This window comes from Sphaerodactylus townsendi, linkage group LG03, assembly GCF_021028975.2.
Source record: "Sphaerodactylus townsendi isolate TG3544 linkage group LG03, MPM_Stown_v2.3, whole genome shotgun sequence".
Classification (NCBI taxonomy): domain Eukaryota; kingdom Metazoa; phylum Chordata; class Lepidosauria; order Squamata; family Sphaerodactylidae; genus Sphaerodactylus; species Sphaerodactylus townsendi.
In genome coordinates, this window is record NC_059427.1 from 80,442,774 (window position 1) to 80,468,704 (window position 25,931).

The 25,931-nt window shown below is 41.6% G+C and overlaps 1 protein-coding gene across 1 annotated transcript in view; it reads left to right on the top strand.

Moving 5' to 3' along the window:
• Positions 1-298: 298 nt before the first annotated feature.
• The window catches only part of CCDC69 (coiled-coil domain containing 69), a 43,843-nt gene continuing 18,210 nt past the window's right edge, over positions 299-25,931 (top strand). Inside the window, exons 1-4 of the mRNA XM_048487365.1 lie at positions 299-501; positions 19,903-19,972; positions 25,256-25,425; positions 25,700-25,787. Coding sequence (XP_048343322.1) covers positions 454-501; positions 19,903-19,972; positions 25,256-25,425; positions 25,700-25,787 — 376 coding nt within the window. The 5' untranslated portion in view covers positions 299-453. The remainder of the gene's footprint in view (positions 502-19,902; positions 19,973-25,255; positions 25,426-25,699; positions 25,788-25,931) is intronic.

Consider the following 25,931-nt stretch of genomic DNA (forward strand, 5'->3'; position numbering starts at 1 on the left):
GCCATTCTAAACTGGATTTCACCCAAGCCTTGCTCAAACGAACTCCGGATTTACAAAAGCACCGCTAGAGTTTTCAACGGTACACATTCACTATCATAACTCTAAACAAAAAAGGCACTTGATGTGTTAGGTGCCGTCAAGTCACCCCCGGGCCCCGACCCATGGTGGTCGCCAGATTCCCGGCTCCCTCTCTTGGCCCTGTCCAAACCTTGCGATTGGCAAACAGGGTTTGGTTTTTTTAAAAAGGAAAGGAAAACTTTTTAAGGGCCTCCTCTTCTGATACTTACGGCGCGCGACTGTCTAAGCATGAAGTTCAAGCAGGCTGTTTGCAGGTTCAGTTTCGGGGTCTCGTCGGAGGCAGCGCGCGGGATGGAGACCATCCCCTTTCGCCGTGGCTGCCCTTAATCCCGGGGACTCCGCAGAGCTTCCTCTCCCCCTCGCAGGCAACGAGCGATGGGCTGCAAGGGGAGCAAAATGGGCTGCTGTGAAACCAGAAGAAAGGTAAAGGGGAAGAAAGAGACCAAGTTTGCAGGAGGGCGGGCGCGTTTGCACCGATTTCCTTGGCAAGGGGGGTTTCTAGCGCGCCCCGGGAAGTCTTAAGGCACGGGGATTAGTGGGGTGTAGGTTTCCGTCCGCCAACTCTTTTACGTTGCAAGTATCTGGAGACCCAGTAGACTCTGTCTTCCGGCGTCCAGTTCCCGCAATAAAGAGAACAAGAGTTGTTTGGCAACTTAAAGCCCCAGGAGTCCAAGTCGTTGTATGAAAAAGTTTGCCTACCCCCTAAGTGAGAGGAAAGCAAGCGCTAACGCACGTCCCTTTAGAAAGGCCAGTGTTACACTCACACCCACACACCCTTTCAGACAAAGAGATTTTTTCTCACAGCAATCAGAAAGTGAGCGAGGGAGAGAGATTACAGGAGCGGGCAAGCACACTTCGGCACCGTGTTACAAGCTGTACTTATGCGTACTTTTGTCTCTGCATCTCCAAAGACCTATGTTGTGCATGAGATCTGCTAGCGGTTGTTGCGGTATGTGCAGGGACTTGCTCCAAAACACTTGACAGAGCGATCCGTTATCTCCCATAATAGTTTCCTGCTGCATTTCATCTTTATTCAGGAATTACCGCTCGCCTCGAATTACTGCTTGCTAAAAAAAAATTCGACGGATAATATTTACTGAATTGACTAATTTGAAACTCAGGAATTGTCTCTTCTGAGTCAGTCTTGACTAAACTGGGAAATTCTTAAAGCAAACAAATGCACCTGGTTTTTCAAAGGCCGTTTCTAGTAAATTAGCAAGGGGTTTTTTTTTACAGGATCAAGTTCCGTGAAAGCCAGTGCGAACATAACTGACTTTATTTATTTCAGTTCATGGAGCGTCCAGATTATTATTGCCCCTAGAATTAAGACAGATGCTTTAGAAAATGTTGATGGGGTGTCATACAAAAATAATATGTGGGTGACCCCAACAGTTCCTTCTTTAAGGATAAGATGCATGATGAACTTTCAGTTCCAGATACTTTCCAAAGGTCATCTGGAACAGAAGGAGCAAAAAAAAAAAAAAAGAACAGCCTTTTCTGGAAGTACATTTTTCTTTTCCAGTTGCCTTCTGATTACTCTAGCAGCTCATCTGAGAGAGCAGGCCTGAAGCGCTTGCAGAAGGTTGGGGGGGTTTAAAATCCAAAATCACTAGGTCTCAAGAGTAATCATGACCATCTCTGAAACAGACTTCAAACCTGTTTTTTTAACAATCTCTTGTAAATTTTTTATGCTGGAAATATCTTCCAGAAACCTTCATTTCAGTACAGTGAAGTGGGCTCTTAGGAGCTGGCACAAACCCAAAGGATGTTGAGGCAGAATTTTCTGAATTTTACAAATATCCTTCACTACTTTCCTAGTTCAGTCCTAAACAGACCTGTTCAGAATCCCCCTCTGAGGTTTACTCAATGAGGCTTGCTCCTGGAGAAGTATTATTGGTCTTGCACTGAGCAGGTGTCAAAAATGTTGGTGGGCTTGGAGAATTAGGACTGTATTGTTTGTGAAGAAATAATTTCATTTGGTCTATCAGCATCTTTTTCTTTCAGGAAATAATATGGTATTTCAGAACTTTTTGCATGATCGAACAAGATCATGTTTGTGATGCATGTACTTTTAGAGCATGTTGCTGATTGCTGGGTTATAGTTACAACTTACAGGTATGGGTTCGGTTCAGAAAAATATATACCTAAAACTTAATGGGAATCAATTGCAAAATGCAGTTGCTAATTTAAATGTAGAAAGATGGTTTTTAAACTTGCTGGGAAGCTGGACTCTTGGATCATGATACCCTCCGGACTAGTCTCAGATGAGGTTAGCCATAGTTATTGACTGAAAGAAAATGCATTCTGCACATGGTCAGAGCCACATGCTCACTTTTTATATGATTTCATTTTCAAGAGCAGGACGCCCTACCTGAAATTAAGATCTGTCCATATGGTGGTTGTAAACTCTGCAAAAATTCATAGCTCCACAATATTTAGAATATAAGAACGTTCAATATTCCCTCATGTACACTTTTTTCCAGTTCCTGGGAAATACCGAGCTAAAAGGCAGGCATATTACTGAAAAAGTTCTGTGGGAAGGGTTGCCAAAGAACATCTGTGCCTTTTTTTTAGTGTGCACCTGTTTCTGGTCAATAAATATGTTTAACTGAATTGTGAAGTGCATTAATCTCATGCATGCAAGACCAGGCGCTTCCATATTAGCCCAGTCAGAGCTAGGGTAACAGCTTTTCTCCAGCTCTAAAAGGAACTGCTGTATGCAAGAATTCTGGTATTTGGGTACACATTGATTTTAGAGATGTGGCAGGAGTTATAAGTAAAGAATGTATGCACTCTATTTCTTATATTGGCATACTTAAAGTTAGTGACAATTTCTTACAAATTTCATAGCAAGAATATCAGTTTAAGGATTCCATCTATACAGAAAGACATATGAAAATTGCATCTAAGTGATGCGTTCAGTGGCTGTCATGGCCACAAACCCTCTTCTCAGGCACATTTAAGTTCAGGCTTCTGTGTTCACTGGTAGCGCTACAAAACCTTTTGGTTGTGATCTTGCTCACATAAGGAAATGACTTGAGATACTTCTCCAAAGTAAATTTATTTTTGAGTCTAGCTGTCTCAGTACACCTGGGGCATGTTGGGTCATCACCTGAGACCCCAGCCTTTGGAGAACACAGTACTGAACGGAAGACTTTCTCTATGGTTGCATTCAAACTTTTTCCCTTGGCGTGATTGTCTTAGCACTATGAGGCATCTTCCTTCCCCACCATCCTTGTGGTACCCTAGTGAAATATTCACAGAGCAAAGAAGCACATGGAGGTCAGCAATTCCCACAGGCAGACTTTAATGGCAAGCAGCGTAAAGCACTCTTGCACCCTTTTTCCCTGTCACCCCAGTTTCCTTCCGGGTGTTCCTTTTATTCCTGCTCCTCCGCCCTGCCCCGCCCCACTTGGGGTTTCCTATTCCAGCCACCTAGTGGTGGGCTGTCTGTCGAATCCTGTCAGCTCCGGATTGGCCCCTCAGGACTCTAGGCTCCTTTCCCTGACTTTCCTTTCAGCATTTTCTGGGCTATGCCAGCCCCACCCTTCTCAGTGGAACAGCTGAGGCCTACTCACCTGCTGCCCAGGTAATTCAGCCAGTTCTCTGCAGCTTGTTCTAGCTTCCAGGAAGTTCTAGTGTTTGCTGATAAGTCCAGGGGCAGAGTTACCAATTGCAGGGCATTCTGTGGTCCTTGGGCAACTGTCTGGATAGGGAAGAGGGGTGGATAAGCCTGCAGAGCTATGGGAGGCAGCCCAATCCCTGGGTACATTATCTTTGTTAACATTTAAATGTTAGGCAAAACCCCATGCTTTAAAAAAGTATTTAAGATTATTTATCTGAATTTATTGGTGGTATTCTTTGCTATGTTTTCATTCCTGCTGGTGGTAATGCTGTGTAGTGTTTTATGGTTGGTTTAATTCTCTCTCCCTCTCTCCTAACATTTTTTGTTTGGTAATCTGCTTTGAGAGCTTTGTGGCAAAAAGGCAAGTGTGCAACCACAGAGAAACAAACAAATAAATAAATTTGTGTCTATATGCCAAGAATGAGTTAAACTAATTCTGGACAGACATCAACTATATGGATAGATGAGTATGCGTAGTATTATAATATTTCAGTATTGTAAAGGTAATAATCCATTCAAACTTGAACACTTTCAAGCAGGAATCAATGGCTGTTTGCAGTTTCAGTGATGTTGTTGGGAGCTTTGACTCTTGAAAGCTTACACCCCAAAAATCTTATTGGCCTCCAAGGTGCTTCTGGACTCTAATATGAATGGCTGATTATGTTCAGATTTAATAAAAGGCTGGAATCAACTTCAGAAAGAAAATCTGTTAAATTAATGAATTGACTAGAGTTGGATTAGTTACCTCCTGATGGTCTTTAACTCTTTTATTGCACTTACAATTAAGGGAATAAAACATTTATTTTTGAGTGGCCAATAATTATATGTTTTTGGCCATTATGCATGGCAAACTTTTGAGGAGTACAAAGTGTGATCTTCCACATGCACCATGAGATGGATCAGAAAACATTTTGCACACTAAAAGGGCTAACTAATGAATTTATAGGAAGCACATTAATTTGGAGATCCAATGTAGTATAGTGGTTAAGAGAAGTACAGTCTAATCTGGAGAACTTGGTTTGATTCCCCACTCTAATCTGGTAAACTAGGTTAGGTGTTTCCTAGCTGCTACACATGAAGCATGCCAAGTGACCTTGGGCCAGTCACAGTTCTCTCAGAACTCTCTCAGCCCCACCTACCTCACAAGGTGTCTGTTGTGGGGAGGGGAAGGGAAGGCGATTGTAAGCTGCTTTGAGACTCCTTAAAGGTTAAGCTGGGCATAGAAAAAAACCTCTTCTTCTTACGGACAATCTAGTTATCCAGCAGGAGTTTCCAGGTGAGAATAGTCTCTAAAAAAAACTCCATGACTGGTTTGCAGTGTATCTGTTCCCTAACTGAATCAGTTCGATGACCGAATACAGATAGGATCTAAAAATGTAAAGATACATAACGTTGGAAATTAGGGGTGAGTTTGGCACTGACAGACCTTTAGGTTGCAGTCAAGGGAGAATAGTTTTGAATGTTCTGTCATGTAAAATGTTCCCTGTTCATCATTAGCACATCAGAAAGACAGAATGGTATGAGAAATCTTCTTCCCAGGCAGCCTAGAATTATTCTATCTCAGTCTTTATTCCTCATAGTGCAGTTCTAGTATTGAAAATGCTGGATTAGGAAATTCTTGGAAATGTGGGGGTCGAGCCTGTAGAGAGCAGAAATGTGGGGGTCGAGCCTGTAGAGAGCAGGGAAAGGAGGGTGCTCAGCAGGGATGTAATATCATACCTCAGAAGCTGACATTTTCTTCAGGGGACCTGATCTCTGTATCAGAGATCAGTTGTAATTCTAGAGAACTAGAAACTGGATGTTGGCAACCCTAGTTCTCAGGCCTGCTTCACATTTGGAACTGAGAGAGATTTGTGTGAAACTAGCCAAAATAATTTCATTTAAATAGACTTGTTCCCATCACATGTCGCCTGCTTTTTTGTTGGTTCAAGTGGGTAAGTTCTGGTAGGCCTCAGGCTTTCCTGTCACCTATTTTTATTTCTTAAAAGAGCAAGAAGATAAGGAAGCGATTGTATTGGTGTAACACAGAAGTAGCCCACAGACATCTAGCAGTAAGAATGTGCTGCCAAGAGCCTGCAGCGTTACATTATATCAGGGTTGGAATTCAGCTGCCTAGCACCCAGTTTGTGTTTATAGCTTGAGCTCTGATGGCAAGAAAGGCCAAGCAATGCCTTGCCATCTTAAGCAATCTGGGTTAAGTCCTGGCTGGCCTCCAGACCTGGATTAAATATATTGCCCTACAAAAGAACAACATTGCAACAGCTCACAGTTATATCAAATGTAAGCAGGCAGAAGAACCAGATCAACAGGCTAAAATACTGCAGCACAAAGAGGAAATACTGGATGCAAATGGGAAAAAGGTGTCATGTATTCTTTGGCTCCACCTCAAACCCCCTTTGCTGTGTCCTCTGTGTTCCACTTACGCACTAACATGTCTAGAGATTTGATCTTCCATGTTTTCCTCACACAGATTGGTTGTACAGCAGGACCAGACTTGATGGTCTCCCCAGCCGGGTTCTCAACCAACACTGTCAACATAAAAGATCCACAAATCTCTCTCTCCCCCACCCCCCTTGTTGAGGAGATATGATGAAGGAAGCATAAAAGACAGATAATACAGCAGCAGTACTCATAGAAGGCACAGAAAAGCCTAGGCTGAAAATTGAAGTTAAAATTGGCTGCAAGTATAGTGCTTTAAAAATCTTAAAGCATAGAAATACCTAACTTAAAAGGTACTAACCAGCTAAAAACTGCCATTTGTTCTCGAAGATCGTCACTATAAATACAAATTTTCTGGTAGGTTCGTCAGACTACAGAGATCAGTTCTCCTTGAGAAAATACTACTTTTTGTAGGGTAGATTCCACTGGGGTTCATCCCCAAACCCACTCTCCCCAGGCTTCATCTACAAATCTCCGGAATTTCCAACCCCAAAATAAGTAACTTATTTCTGTTGCATCATGATCTAGCCAGCCAGTTGCAGTAAAGCTACTAAGCATAAATTTGTTATCAGGTATATTCTTATTGTCCAAGGTCTTTGCTAGACCAGTTCTTTGATTTGGCTGACTTTGTGCAGAAAATAATCTGCTCCATTCCCTTTTCTAGCGGACCAGATCCAGTCATTATGCTGATGTGAGTAGAATTGCCACCTTTTTTGCTGGGAGCTCTTGCGCTTTTGAACAAACAGAAGTCTAGCAATTGCTTTCCAGTAGGAAGATGGCTGTGGCAAAGAGAGAGCTTCACCTTTCAATTCTCTGTTTGTTTTGAAAATATTAAAGCCTTCCAGAAATAAAGTTGGCTACCTTGTTCAGCAGAAATTGTAAACTGGAGCTGTGCAAACAGAGCAGACGTGGATCCTGGCTTGACACTAACTAAGGCATCCTCCCTTTATAGGAAGCCCCTGTAAATTTTGACCAGAGAGCCATTATTCCAAACGAGTATAAAGGTAATCAGTTCTTGGCACCATAGCTGCCTTGCTCCAGCTTCCTGATGTCAAGCAATAATTTTCTGGCTATACATTTCATTCCTTCTTTCCAGTTCTAATTGTTTTTACATGTGCTAATAAATATACATATATGGAGACTTCATGAGAGAAATTACTGTCATCTTCTGGAAAAGTTGCTTCTCTAGGGTCCTTCTCAATAGAGAATACAGAAGGTCATGGTGTTGGCATGGATGGACATTTAGGTGCATTAAATTGGTTATATCACAATTTTTGATACTGTCAGAATGTAATGATCCAGTACACTTTTGGAGAAACCTGGTCAGAAAGAACACTAGCCTTTAACTGATTAATCTGAGCTAACTCTGGCATGGCATTCTACTTCTAACTAGCAGTCTTTTAAGTAATATGCATTCTCACAACAACCCTGTAGTCTGAGAGTGTGTGACTGGCCCAACTGTCACCCAGTAAACCGATGCAGAATTGAGATTTGGACTTGACTTATACCTGGGTTCTACTCTAACAATCTAGCCACTGCACTACTTTTGTCCTAAGAAGTTGGCTGAGGAAAAAGGACCTACTTAATTATCTCACTGAAATTAGTAGGCATTAAAATGTTCTCAAATGTTCCTGCTGTCTTGAGAGCATACACGTGTATTAAGGTTGTCTGCGGATGCCAGGATCAAGTTGCATCCATTATCAGAAACAGTGTGAGTAGGTATTGCAGATGTACATTCTCTTTTATGAAATATTCTGTCCAGAAATATTTTGCTTGATTCCCATTACAGGTCATTTTATTTAACAGACTGGAAGTCTGAGAATCTCTGCAGTTTTTAGATGTTTGCTGGTGGGGTTTGGGATTCCTAATCATTCTTTGCTGCAGTTTATTTCTTTTCCCTTTTTTTAGTGTTGTTACTGGCATTATTATGTTATATTGCTGATGCTTGATTTTCTATCTTGAGTCTATGCTTCATTAAATGCTTTTCTATGCTTGATTAAATTTAAAGCTAGTTTAGATCTAGAAATATCAGAGAAACAAAATTAAAATGTTTAAAATGCCTTACTTCAGTTGGGTAGTTGGGTAATAATGTAAATTTCTAGCAGTTAACCAAGTCAATTTCATACAGTATGGATTAACTATCCAAAAGAGAGGGCTGAAGCCACAATGGAAGTAGCAGTACAGTTACGTTGGCAGGTGTGCCTCTAGCACCGTGTAAAGTGGCACAGACACCTGTGTCAAGGGACTTATATTAGCAGCCAGTTGCCACAACGCTCAAACCCAGAAGCTGGGTCCTGTGGCGGCTGGCCACCACCACGATGCCCACACTGGCAAGGAGGGTTTTTTTCCTGGGGCATTCCTAGAGGCAGAAATTACTTTAGTCAGCTCCCAATGTACTTTTGCCTGGGAACATCCCCTCCCAGAGGTGCAAGCTTACACCACCAAAAAAGGTGCCGTAAATAATTTTTTGCTCTGGGCTTTCCCAAGGGAGAAAGGAGTTCCTCCTTCTCACCCAGTACGTGCACTGCCGATTGCCTCTTTGGAGGCAGCACAGAGGCACTGTCCTCAGTCTCTGCTCTACCATCCCCCTCTTTGGATTAGGCTGCCCGTGTACCTATATTTTCTTTTCTTTCTCAAAATCTAATCAACTGCAACTATTGCATTATGTGCAATATAAGCAACACCTTTCAAATATAACCCATAATTAACCTTTCCTGAATAAATATGTACTTTACTAAGTATGACTTTATAAGTCATAAAGACTGCAAAGTACATAAAAGAAAAAAAACTTTGTTAGTTTGATTGAACATAGCACTAGGCAGGCAGTAGGCAGACAGAAAAGAAAAAAGATTACGGAAGAAAAAAGCTGCATCCTTCCTGTCCTCTCCCCTATAGTTGCTTTGTAGTCCTCCAGCTTTGCATTTTGGTAACAAATATAAAATTACTGGAAACTGCAGTCAGCTATTAGTATGTCTAGTTTTCCATTCTAGGAAGATTATTTCACAAGTGTTTACTGTTTGCCACTGAATAATATCAATCTTCTAAACCCTAGTCATTCTCTGAATTGGAACTACACTTGTAGACCTGAGTTCTGGTCTCCATTTAGAGATCAGTTGGGAGTAAATGTCTTCTGTTGATCCGGTTAGAGATCTTTCTACTGATGTGACTCTGTTGATTATGTAGCATCAGTGATCATGGGGTGCTTTTAGGGGATGGTGGGCATCTGTTGGTTAGCTTTCTAGAGGGTACACAAAGGGTATTGACAATCAGAAACTGAGGGAATGCCAATAAAAGTATCCTGCTTCCTACTCGTTTTACAGTATTCTCTGCCATTTTTTTGAATCTGTTTATTTTCCAGTTTGTATATATGATTCCTCAGTTGTTGTGTGCCTTTCCCCTGCTTGTTTTTTATGTATGGAATGGCAAGCAGACTGTCCCTACAAGAAGGTTGTCTTTCCAGAAGCAAGGACCAATCATGGATTAAATGCACTGGATGGCTCATAAACTGGGCTAGTACTATTTTGGCATTAAGAATAATACCCCTTGAGTTTTTTCCCATCACCTGCTTTCAGCAGCAGTGGCGTGGTGATTAAGAGCAGGTGCGCTCTAATCTGGAGAACTGGGTTTGATTCTCCGCTCTGCCACTTGAGCTATGGAGGTTTATCTGAGGAACTAGATTAGCCTGTGCACTCCAACACATGCCAGCTGGGTGACCTCGCTAGTCACAGCTCTTTGGAGCTCTCTCAGCCCCACCCACCTCACAGGGTGTTTGTTGTTTGGGGGGGGGGGAGATTGTAAACCCCGTTGAGTCTCCTTACAGGAGAGAAAGGAGGGATATAAATCCAAACTTCTCCTCCTCCTCCTCCTCCTCCTCTTCTTCTTCTGTAGAACTTCAGTTGGAATAAAGCTTCTTTTCTTGATATTTTTTTCAAATAATCTTTTTCATACCAGATATCCAACTAGAAGCAGGTGCCTGCAGCATGAAAAAATCTATACATAAAAAGGAGAGGGGAGCAAGGATAGTTGGTGGGAAGAATTTTACAGGTTTATTTGGGGGGTCAGGTTTCTCAAGTAGATGTCATATATTCAGCTAGGCCTGTATGGCTGAGCTTCCATACAGCTTTCCAAACACTGCTATAAATAAAGGAAATGACTGGAAGCATTCCAATTCATAGGCAAAGGAAGATACAATTGATGGATTAAGACACCCTCCCTCTGCCCTTAGACTTTCCAGATGTGTTATTTAAAAGTTATGGTCCATTCCAGAAGATGATTTGCTCTGCAAAAGTAAATCCCTTTTTCAGAAAACCATATAATCTAATGTTCCATATAAAGCCGTGATAACTCTCCATGTTTTTCTACCAGCAGTCTCGAGCACAGTGGCATGGAAATGATGGGCATTTAAAAGGTGATCTTACCTGCAAATCTACTGTACAGGTCACAGATGCCATACACAGTTTCCAAAATCCACCCCCAGGTAACCTATTCAGAGCAGTGATAGAATCACAGAGTTGGAAGGGGCGATACAGGCCATCTAGTTCAACCTCCTGCTCAATGCAGCATCAGCCTAGGGCATTTCTGACAAGTGTTTGTCCAGTCACTGCTGGTCCCACCTTGATGTTACTTTAAAAACTTCCTCCAATTTGTGGAGCAGTTTTTTCCCTTTAAAAATACATTTTTATTTAGTAGGATGATGAAAGAGACAAATAAACGTACGAATATAAATGCAACGCTATTAAAAAAATTAAGACGTATAACAGTCTGCTTGAACAAGATGGCAGAGCCAGCATTCCATTTGTTGGTGGGCACATATGTCATTTCATCTGCAAAGGCAGGATGAAGTGGGGCCATTCTGAATTTGAGGGATGTGCTATATAAGCTTTGCAGATACAATGCTGTATGACTATGAAGCTCTGATCAAATTTCATTGTATAACATTTTTTATTTATTTATGTCATTTATACCCCATTTTTCTCTTTAGTGGGGAACCAACTTGTTAAAAAAATGGGTAGCACACTCTTGTGAATTTGACATTCAATTTTGTGTGAAGGAATTACCCATTAAATCAGCAAGTGTGACCTCTAGAGTCTCTCTCCCCCCCCCCCCTTACACACACACACAAAACCGCAGCACACAGGACAATCTTATATTAAGCAGAATCAGAGAATACCTTTCTTGCAGTATAGTCTTCCCACTTCCCTTGACATTAACGCTATACAAAACCTGGGGTTCCCATCCTATCACTTCCACTGAGTATGCTAACATCATGGTGCTGTGTGACTGCCCAAAAAATCTGCAGGACCACGTTTTTTGGTATGAACCCACATACCAACTAATTTCCACCACGCAGATACTTGAGGGAATGCTCTTGGCTAGTGGTTTGATCAGCAGTTGCCCACACAAGGGCCTCCTTTGGAGCCAGGGTGGTGTGAGTGTTACAGAGTCAGAGTAGGATCTGGGAGACCCAGGTTTCAGTCTTCTCTGTTCTAAAAGTTTGCTGGGTGAGGCCAGTCATTTACAGCCTAACCTACTTCACAGTGTAATTGTGAGTATGGGGTAAGGGTGAATTCCCCATTTCAGTAGCCCCAGAAACAGTACTGTCTATGCTGTGGCATCATTTCAGGTAAAAATAAGTAAATGATGTCACAGCACTCCTACAACTCTAAGAATCCCACAAATCTTTATGGTAGAGATCACAAAGATTGCTTGAATTCCTAGGGCAGTGGGATGGGGCTGTGACACTGCTTCAGAGTTTTTGCTTAGAAATGCTATCTGGGCATAAGCAATGCCATTCTGCCCCTTTCCTCCCACAGCTGAATTGGTCAGCAGCAAACTTTGGGTGCAGTGGTGGGGGATTGCCCCCTGACAATCCTGAATATGTTCCAGGCCTGCAGTTCTTCTGGAATTACAACTGATCAACACACTAAGAGGTCAATTTCCCTGAAGTAAATGGCTGCTTGGCAGGGTGCAGTCCTTAGCATCACACCCTTACCAAGCCCTCCCCCCAACACTGCCCTCCACAGATACCACCAACAAATCTCTGTGAAATTCCCAATCGCAGCTGGCAATAATACTGGCAGCAAAAACAAAAGAGTCTAATTTATTGTACCATATGGTTTGGTGAAGTTGAGTCCACTTGGTCAGAATATCCATCAAGAACCAGGATTAGCTGCAGTTCTCCCTTAACTGAGCTGTACACTTGTTGACCAACTTAGGTTTGTTTCCATGTAATGTGTGGAATAATGGCCCTAACTCTCCCATGAATGGCTTGATCTTTTCCTGACCTAGTAAATATTTGAGAAGTTGTTGCAGTAACATTGACCCTACATACAGAAACAATGCCCAGTGTCCTTTTATCTCTCTGCAAATCATGGTTCTGTTTCTGATTATAAGCAGTTATTGTACAGCTAGTTTATATTTTGAAACATCTTTCACGTTCCAACACATTCATAATGCACTACAGAGAGCAAGTCTGAGAAGGAGAAGATCTAGCAGCTAGAGCACTAGATTTCAGTGTTATTGTGTACTAAACAGGCAGTGTCTAAGACACTGTGCTTTGTTTCATGGGGTATCTATTCCCGCACAATTGTGTTTCAGTTTTTTTCGTAGCTCCCTTGAAGGCATTTTGTACAGTCTTCCGTTAGAGACATAGCAGGTGGTAGCAGATTTCTCTATTTTGTTAAGAGCTGGCTGTAGAACCATTTCAAGAACATACAGAAGAATCCAAAACTGAGTTTCAAAAGTGTCTTTTAGGTTGTTTACATGTTACCAAGATGCCCCTATGCTCACGCTGAGGCTGTGTGCCTAGTGCAAGTGGCAGTGGGCATGATAGCAGGGAGGCAGTGATTCTGCCGTCTCAGACACTGTGTACTCTGGCCACCATATATGTATTTATTTATTTACATTATTGATAGTCTGCCTTTCCTACTGGGACTCCAAGGCAGATTACAGAGAGTGAATCATTACAGGAGACAGTATGGAACATTCAGTAAATAATGCAATAGAGTGGAAGCCTTCCTGACCTCTTTGGCCAGACAATTCCATAAGGTGGGGGCACAATGGCATAGGCATATGTGTGGGGAGTTGTTGACTTTGCCCATTTGCAACTTGGCATCTGCAGATAGCCTTGCTCAGAAGAGCAAAGCTGTCATAGGAGAGCATTAGGGAGTTAGGTAGCCTCACAGATGTGAGGGTCCAAGGCCGTGAAGGGCCTTGTGTGTGATAGTCAATTCCTTAGATTGAGCCCAGTAACTAATGATAAGCTAGTGGAGTAGCTGCAGAATGGGAATAATATGCTTGGTCTGTGTAGCTCCCTATAGGACATTTCGCATTCAGAGGCAGCAGAGCAGAGTTAAACGCTGTCCGATTTGAATTGTATGAAACTATTATGGGACTGTTTTGATGCACGTCGAAAATACTGTCAACAAATGTGATGTGTTATTGATGTTGGAGGGGCATGATATAGATCAGCGGTTCTCAACCTGTGGGTCGCGACTCCTTTGGGGGTCGAACGACCCTTTCACAGGGGTCGCCTAAGACCATCAGAAAACAGACTTTTTATATTTTATTTGTATTCTGTTTTCCCGAAAATAAGACATCCCCTGAAAATAAGACGTAGTAGAGGTTTTGTTGAAGTGCTAAATATAAAGCATCCCCCGAAAATAAGACATTGCAAAGTTTTTGTTTGGAAGAATGCCCGTCAAACAGAACACCAGACCATGCAGCTGTGGAGTGGAAAAATAAGACATCCCCTGAAAGTAAGACATAGTGCATTTTTGGGAACAAACATTAATATAAGACACTGTCTTATTTTCGGGGAAACACGGTACCAATTTTATAATTGGCGGTCACCACAACATGAGGAACTGTATTAAAGGGTCGCGACATTAGGAAGGTGAGAACCACTGATATAGATCATAGTTCCTTTGCAGACAGTATTCACACTGTTGAATTAGTAAATTGTTTTGTTATTTAGTCCTTTGACTGCCAGCCATTCTTGTTCAAATTGCTTTGGTTTTGTTTTCGAGTTGCACAGCCCCCCTTTGTTCTGTGTACAGTATTAATTTGCTTCTGCAGCAGTAATGTTGAGCCCAGTATTACCCCAAGGCTGTTAACCAAGTCAGCAAGGATCGGTCAATTCTAGCAAAAGTTGAGGGGAGCACAATATCCTTCAGGATTTCCACCTCCCCTAACAGCACTACTTCTGTCTTTTCAGGGTTTCATCATAATGTTCACATGAACATTCTAGATCTTTCTGTAGTATCACTCCCTGCCAACAACTAGACAAGCCAGCACATTACAGGAGCACAGAATGATGAAGCTGAAACTTGTATAATGGATGAACAGGACTAAGATCTGATGTGATTAGGGCAGATGGAAAGAGCCAGTGTGGTGTAATGGTGAAGAGCAATGATTTGATTCCCCACATGAGTGACAGATTCCTATTTGGTGAACTAGATTTGTTTCCCCACTCCTACTCATAAAGCCTGCTGGGTGACCTTGGGCTACTCACAGTTCTCTAAGAAATTTCTCAGCCCCTCCTACCTCACAAGATGCCCATTGTGGTGAGAGGAAGGGAAGGAGTTTGTAAGCTGCTCTGGGATTCCTTGCAGGAGAGAAATGCAAGGTATAAATACAAACTCTTCTTCTTAGTAATTTAAATATAGTTCAGTCATTCATCCTGCCACACTTTAATTGGAAATAAACTAAATTGCCCCAAGGCTGGAAGGGAGGCACCAAGTCTGTATTTTAAGCAAGGGTCCTAAAACCAATTTTTATAGAAACCCTCTTTCAAGACTGTGCCTGGGATGGAAACTCTGACAGCACCCAGGATCAAGTGGGGCTAGTAGTTACAGTTGACACGATAACAAAGCATTCCTTAAGTGATGATGTAACCGTTTGAACAGCAGCCCAAGCTAGTTCTGCTAGAGCCAGATATTTAGAGGAGTTATTAGGACTGGGCTTTATCCTCGCAGTTGTCTGTGATTTATTGCTTTTTTATTTCTCGTTCCTACACAATCATTGGTCTGGAACAGGCTATTTCTAGGGCATGGGTCTGGCTAAAAAAAACATAGGTCTGTGGGAGTAAGAAGCTCATATTCACCCTGTCAGCTGAGTGTACATTGTGATTGGCCATCTGGTTGAACGGGCGTGTGGCGTGGAAGCTGGGGTAAAGGCGAGGCTCATGGCAAGGCAGTTGGAAAGTGTGCAGTGCACCCCTGCACTCAGTGGTTGGAAACCAAACATGCTCCTTGTTTGTCAGCTCTTTAATCCTCCTTCAGGTTTTCCAGCTGTTCCTTCCCTGGCACTTCTTGAGGGAGCCGGGGGCCTGGTTCGCTTAGCATTGTGAAGGTAAAGGGGGGAGGGGAGGAGGCAGAGCTCCAGCTGCAAGAAGGACTTTTAGAAAGTACAAGAGGAGAGAATGTTAATCTTTTAAACCCACTGGAGGGAGGTATGGGGGATATGGTCTCTATGTATTTTCAGATGTGTGAGAGAGTTTTTCTCCTTCAACTCTGCATGCCTGTATGTGTCAGTTTGCAGCTGGAAGGAGGATAGCCCAGTGCTTCAGTGACATTAGTCAGCTTTTCATGTCACACGATGACAGGAAGAAGCCAAAAATACAGCTGCTATAAAGTTTCAGGGGCTTAATCAGTATAACTGTGGGTGGGTCTAAAATGTGAGTCCTGTGGCACCCAAAAGAGTAACAAAATTAATTCCACCATAAGACTTTGTAAATTGGAATCCACTTCATTGGATGCATTGGAATGAGTTCGTACCACTGGAGCCATAGATCCAGTTAAATGAGAAGAACTACATATCAAGAAGGCACATGGCATGGCCAGTCCTGCTATTCTTTCATAATCTAGTGCAGTGGTTAGAGAAGGCACTTGGAGATGAGAATCAGTGGGCAGGAGGAGTGCTTGATCCTCCCCCTGCTTGATGATTCAACATGAACACGAACACATGAAGCTGATCTATACTGATTCAGTTCACTGGGCCATCATAATCAGGATCTCATGCTGAGGTGTTTTACCTCACCAACTCCCAAATCCTTTAACTGGCGATTTCAGGGACTGAACCTACTGAGCCACAGCTCATCAATCAATTCATGAAAAGTTTTTAGGTGGCCTTTCCCCTCCACTAGAGAAAGGCCAGAGCAGGCTACAAGATCTACAGTCAACCTTAAAAATCCAACTGAAAATAGTTAAACTGCAATTATCAATCAACCTTTTTTTGCATAAGAAATTCAATTACCATATATACTTGTGTATAAGTTGACCCGCATATAAGTCGAGGCACCTAATTTTACCACAAAAAGCTGGGAAAACTTATTGACTCGCATATAAGTCGAGGGTGAGAAATACAGCAGCTACTGGTAAATTTCAAAAATAAAAATAGATACCAATAAAATTACATTAATTGAGGCATCAGTAGGTTAAGTGTTTTTGAATATTTATTTCAAAGAAAAACAGTAAACTAGCTCTGTAAGTGGAAAAGAGGGTCAACAAAAACAATATGGTCTCAACAATAACTTTAAAAGTACAGAAACCTTCGCTCAATCATCAACCAAGCTATAACACAAGAGTTAAAATCCTTCAAAACTGGATTTTTGGTCAGGGGAGGAATGTTTATGTTAGCAATACCAACATTTCAGAGTATCTTTAGGAGACCCTCCTGATGAAACCACCCAGGTTTGGTGAAGTTTGGTTCAGGGGGTCCAAAGTTATGGACCCTCAAAAGGGTAGCTCCATCTACTACCGGCATTAGCTTCCATTGGAAACAATGGGGGATGGGAGCACCCACTTTGGGGATCCATAACTTTGGACCCCCTGAACCAAACATCACCAAACCTGGCTGATATCAGCAAGACATTATCCTGATGATAGCACCCAGGTTTGGTGAAGTTTGGTTCAAGGGGTCCAAAGTTATGAACCCTCAAAATGATGTATCCAATAAAGAGCACAGTGGGGGCAGGAGAAAGTAGGTTAAAAATGCTTACCTGTTAAACTTGCAACCCTACACAATCCAATTCCCAGTATAAAAAGTGCCCAACTTTCACAGTTCCCTGTTGCCACACTCCCATTACCTTTGTATGGCCTATTGAGTGGGAGCCTTCCTAACCCTGTCAGGTAGGCCTCAAACAGGATCCACAACAGAGAATGCTTGATTGTTATAAAAACAGAGATAGTAAAAACTAGTAATTACACTACTGTGGAAAACCCTCAAGAGTGGGTTTCAACTAATCCAACTTCTCTGGGAGATGGAGCAATGAGATGCTGCCAAAAGTGGGAATCTGACACAGACAGTGAATGCGGTTGGTTAGAGCGGGGAGGGGGGGGAGCAGTTTTGGTGTGGCATTTGCAGGTGAGATGCAGAAGCGTTTAGGCACCCACCCCTGATACCAGTTTTCCCCTGCCAAGTACCTCCTTGCTTTACATTTTCATTGTCTCAGCAGATGGCAGCCAGGTCCATGTCTTTGCCCAAATAATATCTGCTTCCACCCAATGGGACTGTAAACCAGGAAGTTCCCCAATCCCCCAATCCCCCCTTTATTTTTATATGTTCTTGATCTTTGCTTTTCAACCAGATTCTAGAAAAAGAAACAGAAAAAGAGCATATGGCTAGTAAATACTCATAGCTACAATAATGTGTCAACGTATTGTTGAAGGCTTTCATGGCCAAAATCACTGGGGTGTTGTGTAGTTTCCCGGCTGTATGGTCGTGTTCCAGTAGCATTTTCTCCTGACGATTCACCTGCATCTGTGGCTGGCACCTTCAGAGGATCTGATGGTGGTAAAGCAAGTGGAGTATATGTATATGGTGTACGGAGTATATATATAGAACATAGCCATATAGCCTGGAAACCACACAACACCCCAGTAGTGTGTCCCTTTAAAAACAGACAGCTGTTTGAAATTGACACTGTAAATTAAGGATTTTGCTTGATAAAATAGAGCAGTCTACAAGATGATGTTTTGAATGCCTAGCCTTTGAAATGTTTGGAATCATGTAACAGCCACTTGAAATGTATGTAAGTAATTTTTAATGTAATTATTGTTGTAATAAATATAGATTGTTCATATGATGAAGCATTTTATCATCTATTTATTACATAAATAATAACTATGAAGTTTTCTGTCTGTTTTAGGATTTGTAAACAACTATTTATACATTTTTCGCTCTATTATATTTACTGATCAATTTTAAATGTACTTTATTACTATAGTGACTAGAACAGTGATTCTCAACCTTCCTAATGCTGCGACCTTTAATATAGTTCCTCATGTTGTGGTGACCCCCAACCCTAACATGTATCCATTTTACAGATGGAGAACACTGATGCAGAGAGTCTTAGGCGACCCCTATGAAAGGGTCGTTCAACCCCCAAAGGGGTCCCGACCCCCAGGTTGAGAACCACTGGACTAGAATCAAACATTCCCACTGTGGTCAGGCTAGTCCAGTACAGCTGCTGCAAAATGGACAAAGACCCAGAAACCCCAGTATAGATTATTCTGAAAAAACTGTGACCTTGGAATCCATCCAAGATGGAGGTCATGTGGCTGGGGAAGACTGAGATGCTAGCTGGAGGGTCACTCCTGAGAATCAATGATGTCCAGCTGTCAACTGTAGATGCTGTAAGCAGCCTTGGTGTATGATTGGATTCTGTCCCGTCATTGGATAAAAAAGTGTCCATGGTGACATGGATAGCGTTTTTTTACCTATGCCAGGCCCGCCAGCAGTCTCCTTATTTGTCTGGGTCAGACCTTGCCACATTGATCCACGCAATGATCACTTCCAGACTGGACCACTGTAATTCACTCTATGCAGAGCTACACTTGAAAATGCTTTGGAGACTGAAGGTGATCCAGAAATGCAGCTACCAGATTGCCAGACTTGTGTAGTTTCTGCATAGTATTCAGCACTGAGCTGTTTAGGTTGGCCTTTGGGCTGTAATTTGCATGTTTGGGTTGTTTTGTTAGTGGTATGGTGCTAGCCACGTATTTTAATAGTTTAACATTCTAATGTTAATATTTTATATTTATCTGCTTTTATGTTGTTTTTAACTCATTTGTACTGTTTTAAAGTAAGTTGCTGCAAAATCCTTGGGCTTAGTTGCAATTTTAAAAAATCTAATAAATAAATACATCAGTGAGTAGCTTTAAAGCACATTTCTTCAGTTTATTTTGTTGAATATTGGGAAGACTGGTAAGAAGATCTGCTCAAAAGTAATGGCAGCCTTTGTGTCACAAAGATCTAAACTGAAGAGTACTGATATCTGCCAATCAATGTATACGTTTTTTAAAAAAAGAAATGAGCCAACTCTTTTCCCTTGCAGTTCAGGTTAGAGTCACTCTACTATACTTTGTTTTACATAAAGATGTTACTTTGGTCAGTTGAGGCACAGTGATTGAGAAAATTGTATGCTTCCACATTAGAATATAGTTTCAAATGAATATGAGAATTATCATTCATTTTTAAACGTTGCCTTTGTCAAAACCATTATTTTGTGCATTATTGAACATAGTACTTTGATACAAGAGCATTTATGCCAAAACGCATTTTCACTTTCAAACAGGTGGGGGGAACAGGACTAGGTAGGTACTAGGACCCAGGCAAAGCATTCTACAACAAAGAAGGTCCAGCATGCTTTAGTCCGTGGTGGAGGAATATACACTTTACTAACATCTTTATGTGAAAGACTGTACAAGGTAATATGGTCCTATTTATGAGCTGTGATTTTGTCTGTGTGTCTTCTACAGAAACAACTGAAAGTTCAGCAGGAAAGGGGCAAAGCTTCCTGCGAACTGACAATCTTGAAGTTCTCTGATGGTAAGTTGCAAATGGATGTATAGATCTCCTTTATGCATCTCCATTTTTAAGGGTAGTTTTATTACAGTTCTTTTTGGCACACGTAAGCAGTGTACATTCACATGGACAATGGTAATGAGTAAATCATGGATCATCTGACAGCTATTGCTATATCTGTAGTGGCGGAAAGAAATGGTGTAATATAGTCATAGAAACAGCGTGGTTTGGAACCAAATGGTTTTGATGGGTTTTAGTTTTTCATAGAAGGTAGGTTCCAGAAGTAATCCTGGTAGTGGGACTTCTGGTTCTACTCCTTGTCTTTCAGCTTATGGGGTATTTTGCAGTTCCATCTTTTGCTCCATGCTGTTTAACTTCTACATAAAGCTTCTGAAAGAACTTGCCCAAAGACCCAACATGAAGGAACATCAATATGCTGATAATATATGATCCCTGACTTGACCTTTCCATTTAAGCAAGAGAAGATGTAAAAATACTAAATTAATGCAGGCAAAATAGGACTGCTGTGTGTTGTGAGAAATTTTGTCATGGGAATATGTGTTCATCCTGTTCTGGATACTTCACCTGAAGGAGTAGGTACACAGTCTGTAAATATTTGGAGGTCTCAGGTGACTAACAGTGCAGTCTCTAAATCCCCAAATAAAAATGACAAAGTGGCTCAGTTGCACATACAACTAAATAGGCCTTATTTCACCTTCGTCAGGCCAGGCAGTTGGCCCCCTAACTATTCCATGAGGATCTGACCAGGGTGATCCAGGCAACAGTCATCTCCAGGCTGGATTACTTTTCTCACTTTACACTGAGATTGCTCCGGAAACCACAAAGTGCAGAATGCAGCAGGGAGACTTCTTACCAGGGCACCAATAGAGAGCGCATTACACCTGTACTCTGCCAGCTGCACCGGTTGTCGATTGAGTACCCAATCATTTTCAAAGTATTGGTTTTGACCTTCAAGCCCTTGAGCGGTCTGGGACCCTCATATCTTTGGGACCCCATTTCCTCATATTGCCCATGGAGGACGCTTTGGTCCTCCGGTAATAACCTTCTGGTGGTCCCTGGCCCCAAGGATATCCGATTAGTCTCAACCAGAGCCAGGACCTTAACCAGTTTCATAGGACCTATAAGACAGGAAGGTTCCTCTGGGCTTTTGGTTGAGGCAACCTATATGTCCAATCTATCTTGCTGGTCTCCCAAACTTTTCTTTTTCAGATCTCTTTTAAACCTCTCAATTTCAAACCTTCTCCACCTTCAGAAGGTTCTGGTGCCCTCCCTTCCCCATCCCAAATATTGGAGTTTGATGAGATGTTGGGATGAGGCATTTTAGGCTTTGACAAGTGATTCTTTGCCATCTTATTAATTATTATTTATTGAGTTTATTATACTTGATCAGTCAATGTTATATTATTAAAATTGTGTGTTGTTTTTATATAATGTGTGTAAGCCACCTTGGACCTAACTTTAGTCAGGAGAGGGCATGGTAGGTAGCAAATTTAAATAAATAAATGACTGAAGTCCATGTGATGGCAACAGACTCATGTCCCTGAGTCCAGTCACTACCAGCCCCCTGTGAAGCAAGGGAGGGTGAGATTTTTATGTGGAAAAGCAGCAGAGGTGCTGTCCAGTAACCTCTCTCCACAACTACTTTTCCTCCTGTGAGGCTCTGTCTGAACATAACCCTGACCTGAAGAAAAGCAGCCAGGAGGAAGGGCTGCAAGGGGTAAAGGTGGGTGAGAGAACAATTCAGTGCTTCTTCCCATATGCTTTTTTTTTTTGGCTTGTGATTTCCCCTCCCAATTCTACTGCTTCCCAACTATGTGTTTCTAACATGTGTTTGCCACCATCATGTGTCGTTTCTCAACTGCAGTAAAATCCACAGTCTTTGGATTTTGTAGGTACTTTTCCTAATGCTCATAAACTGCAATGGGTACTCTGCCAAATGTTTGCTAATATTCCAAGTAGACTAACAAGATCAGTATGGTTAGCACAGGGACGGCTGGCAACCATAACCCCAACCCCAAATGCTGTGAAATAACTCTGATTTCAGAACATGCCAGTTTAAACTTTGGCATTACAGATGCTGGAAAAGCTGTTGCATTCTTTTCATCACTGAAAGTTTTTAATTTCAGTGGCCTTTTAAAACACTTATTGCTCTCTTTTTTAAAATCAAGAGATGCCACCAAATGAGGTCTTGGATGCATCTGTTGTATATGAAATCCCCTTGCCCCTTAAACATATTATTCCCATTCCTCAGGACCCGCTGCCATCTGTCTGTCTGTCTGAACACTGGGTGGTTCCTAGCCAATCAGCTGGGGTGGCTGATATAGAGTATACTTTCTTTGTACAAACCAGCTTGTTATTAATCTGTTTTAATGAGGGTATTGTGATTATTGTTTTTATCATGTTGTTCACCGCCCAGAGCCCTTCGGGGGAGGGGCGGTATACAAGACTAATTATAAATAAATATAAATAAATATAAATAAATAAACAATAAGGAAAGGTAATGAAGAATGAAGTGGCCCTATATTCATGAATGCTGCCAACTCCTCCAGCGTTGCTGTGCATAACTCTAGGAGCCAAAATTTAGGCTGTATCATTTGTTGATTCTTTTCCCAACTCTTTGCCCACTTTGCTCCTGAACTGTTCCTAGTATGTTTATAAGACATGTGCAAACAGAACAGCAAAGAGTAGTCCATGTTTCCACAGGTCATAGGAGGGTTAGGCCAACTGCCTATAAGTACCTATATCCACTGGAGAGTAGGCATTTTATCCTGCCCCATGAAGCAGTATGCCAGGGAACTGGCTTATGAATAGATCTGCTCTTCTGAAGGGATCAAGGGATCGTTTGATGGAACAATCTGGGGCTTGTCCACTTGCTAGCAGATGTTCTGCTAAGAGGAAGGTTTCCATCTTGCCAGTTGGCATGGAAACAATCATCTGAATTCTGTTGTTTCAAAAACAGAGTAGGACACTTTCTTGTGAGTAGTCCTGGGTTGGTGTGCCACTTGGTTGTGTCAAACAGCAGTCTGGGCCAATGATTTACATTTAGGTCATGGGAGAAAAAGTTGGTTTTCTTGTGCAGATAGCTCTACAGTCCATATCTCAGTCTAACAACAGGGCTGCACTAGAATTTTAGGCAGAGAAGGAGAGAGAGAACAAGTGCAAATAATATTTTCAAGTCTAAGCAAAGACCCACACTTTCTTGATCTAAGACAAGCACAGTATCGGCAGATCCACTTCAAAAAGGTTTTTATTTGTGACAAGCTGTCTAAGAATATGGCTGGGGAAGGACATTTGAATAAGCATTCTGTATGCTGTATTAAAATCAAGGCAATACAAAGAGAGGGCACCCTTCTTGGGTAACTTCTGATGGCCATGTTGATGTGCATCTGATTTGTACCTGCAGTTCTTGATCTGACAAATGGGCAACTTCTTTATCTATGCAGATCTCCTTAGCTGGATCAGGGCAACTAGGCACTGCATAATCTGGCCTCAGCAGTACATATTAAACTGAGACTATATGCAACATGAGTGTAAGGTAACAAAGAAGAGAGATTAATTTCTTCTTAAATAGCTAGAGCTTTTGCAACAACAGCCAATTCTGTATAACAAACCTCCATGTAAAACACACATATCACTCTTTTGTGGCTGGGGTGGAATTCCTAGGAGAACTAATTTCACATATGTTACTTCCTGCAGCGTGTAACTCCACATTCTTTGGAGTATTCATGATAATATTAGCCTATTCTAATATTACTCATCATAGACAGGTAACATTTTTGCGGTTTATTATATAGTTGTTGAGTAAGGCGAAAATCTGGCTGTGGTCTTAGGCTTTGGCAGCTGGGCCAGCTCACTTAGCCAAGGAATTCTCCTTAAATAAGCAAGTTCTCCATTTAACAAACTGCAAGTTCAGTTCAGTAACGAGGGGAAAGCAGCAGTCTTTTGGAGAAGAAGGTGGCTTTCAGCACTCAGCATAAAACTTCCATACATTTGCCTAATGAACTGCTTTCATCCCTGCTGGAGGAGAGCTTTGCTCCTGCCCGATAGTTGAACATTCCATTGCTGTTGCAGTGGAATGGGAGTGTTCCCATTCCTAGTTTAGCAAAAAGATAATCTATATTGGAGACGTACAAATATTTTTGCCTTGTTCCTTTTTGCTTTTGCATGTTGTCTTTGTGAGTCGTATTAATAAGGCCCTTTTTATCGTGGTGTTGCCCATTCATTTTTTCTACACTACTTGCATGCTGTTTTCACATCATTTATATTCATTTTACAGAAAAAGTTACAAGGTGCAAACAACTGAAAATGCCAGAAAAGGAAAACCTTGCTGATTCAATTTATGCGAGAGAAAAACAGAAACAAAATGCTAACTGTTGTGGGTTTTCTGTGTGGTCGTGCTCTAGTACTTTCTGCTCCAAATGTTTTGCCCACATCTACGGCTGGCATCTTCAGAGGCATGTCACGGTGAGATGTGTTTCCCTCCACAGCCTGAAAGACCCACAACAACCAGCTGAATCCAGTCATGAAAGCCTTTGACAGTATATGAAAAACAAGATGCATGCTTCTGAATCCAAACAGTGAGGCTCTGGAATTTCATGACAGGAATGATGTTCAATATAAGGCTCTAAACCATGAGCCACAAGACTGATTTTGTTAGAATATTTCACATGCATAACTTGTATATTAAATATATTGTTTAACATCTATAGAATTAAAACTGTGAAGCAGGCCAATTAAGACTATAACGCAGGCCAAGATGTACTTTTTGTCCAGGATTATGTTTTTTTTTAAGTACTGTGCTTTTATTATCTGGTTATTGCTTATGTTTTTAATTGTAAGCTTCCTGAAGTGCCTTTCGTGGAAAGAAATTATTATGATAAATAAATACTAGCATCATGTTACTGACTTGGCAGAGTCAGTAACTTGTCTAAGATTGCCCAGTATGCCTAAGCAAAGATTTGAAATGGAGATTTCATACTTGATGATCTTAGCTCCTTCTTTAGCTGACTCTGGCAGTTACACAGGGAGGTCTAGCCAACATCCACACACTTCAGCAGTATTACTAAAGGTCCCTCCAATCTTTAAATATTAACATTTTCTTTATGAATCCAGTCCAATGTGACCTGGGAACTGGTGAGGCGTTGCATGCGGAAGGTTTCTGTATCAAACTTTGGCATCTCCAATTAAAGGATGAACACGTGAGCACATCAGCAATCAGGAAAGTCATCTGTGCACCTTTAAAATATTGCCTTTCTTGTTTCCCTCCTCCTCCTGAACAACATATAGTCAATGCAGCCCATGTGCATGAAGAAGCAGAGAAAGAGAAGGCAGAACTTCTGGAGAAGCAAAGAAATGAGATTTCAAGAATCCAGCAAGAACACCAGAAGGAGAAAGAATCACTGAAGAATGCTCACCAAGCTGAGACTGAAAGACTTAGCCTAGATATTAAAACCCAGGTTGGAGTTTCATAGTTTCTTTGCATCATTGTTTTGCTCTCTCCATATCTGCCTGGATGTCAGCAGCATTCTTCTGTTTGGATTTTCCCCCCTTGTACTCATATTCAATACTGCATTCGTGTGATGGTAACGTTCTGACAGCAGTACACATCAGATCAAATTTTTTACATCAGTGGGTTGATGGAAACCAATAGAGGGAGAGAAGAGTGTTTGTTTTTTGCTAACATTATGAATCCCAACACTACTTATATGTTTGCCCACTTTGGGTTTTTAGGTGGAAAAGGAGAAAGATTTAGAATGTAGACAGCAAATCTCTGAGCAATGTGAATTGCTGAAAAGAGAGCAGGAAGAGAGACTACAAGGTGAGAGTCTAAAATTTGTCTACACTTTACATGCTAACTTCCATCTACTATTAAACCCTACTCAATAGATCGTTTCATCTTCTTTCCACATCCAAGCCTCCATATACATGGCAATCATTAAAGAGCACTGGGATAGGGGAACCT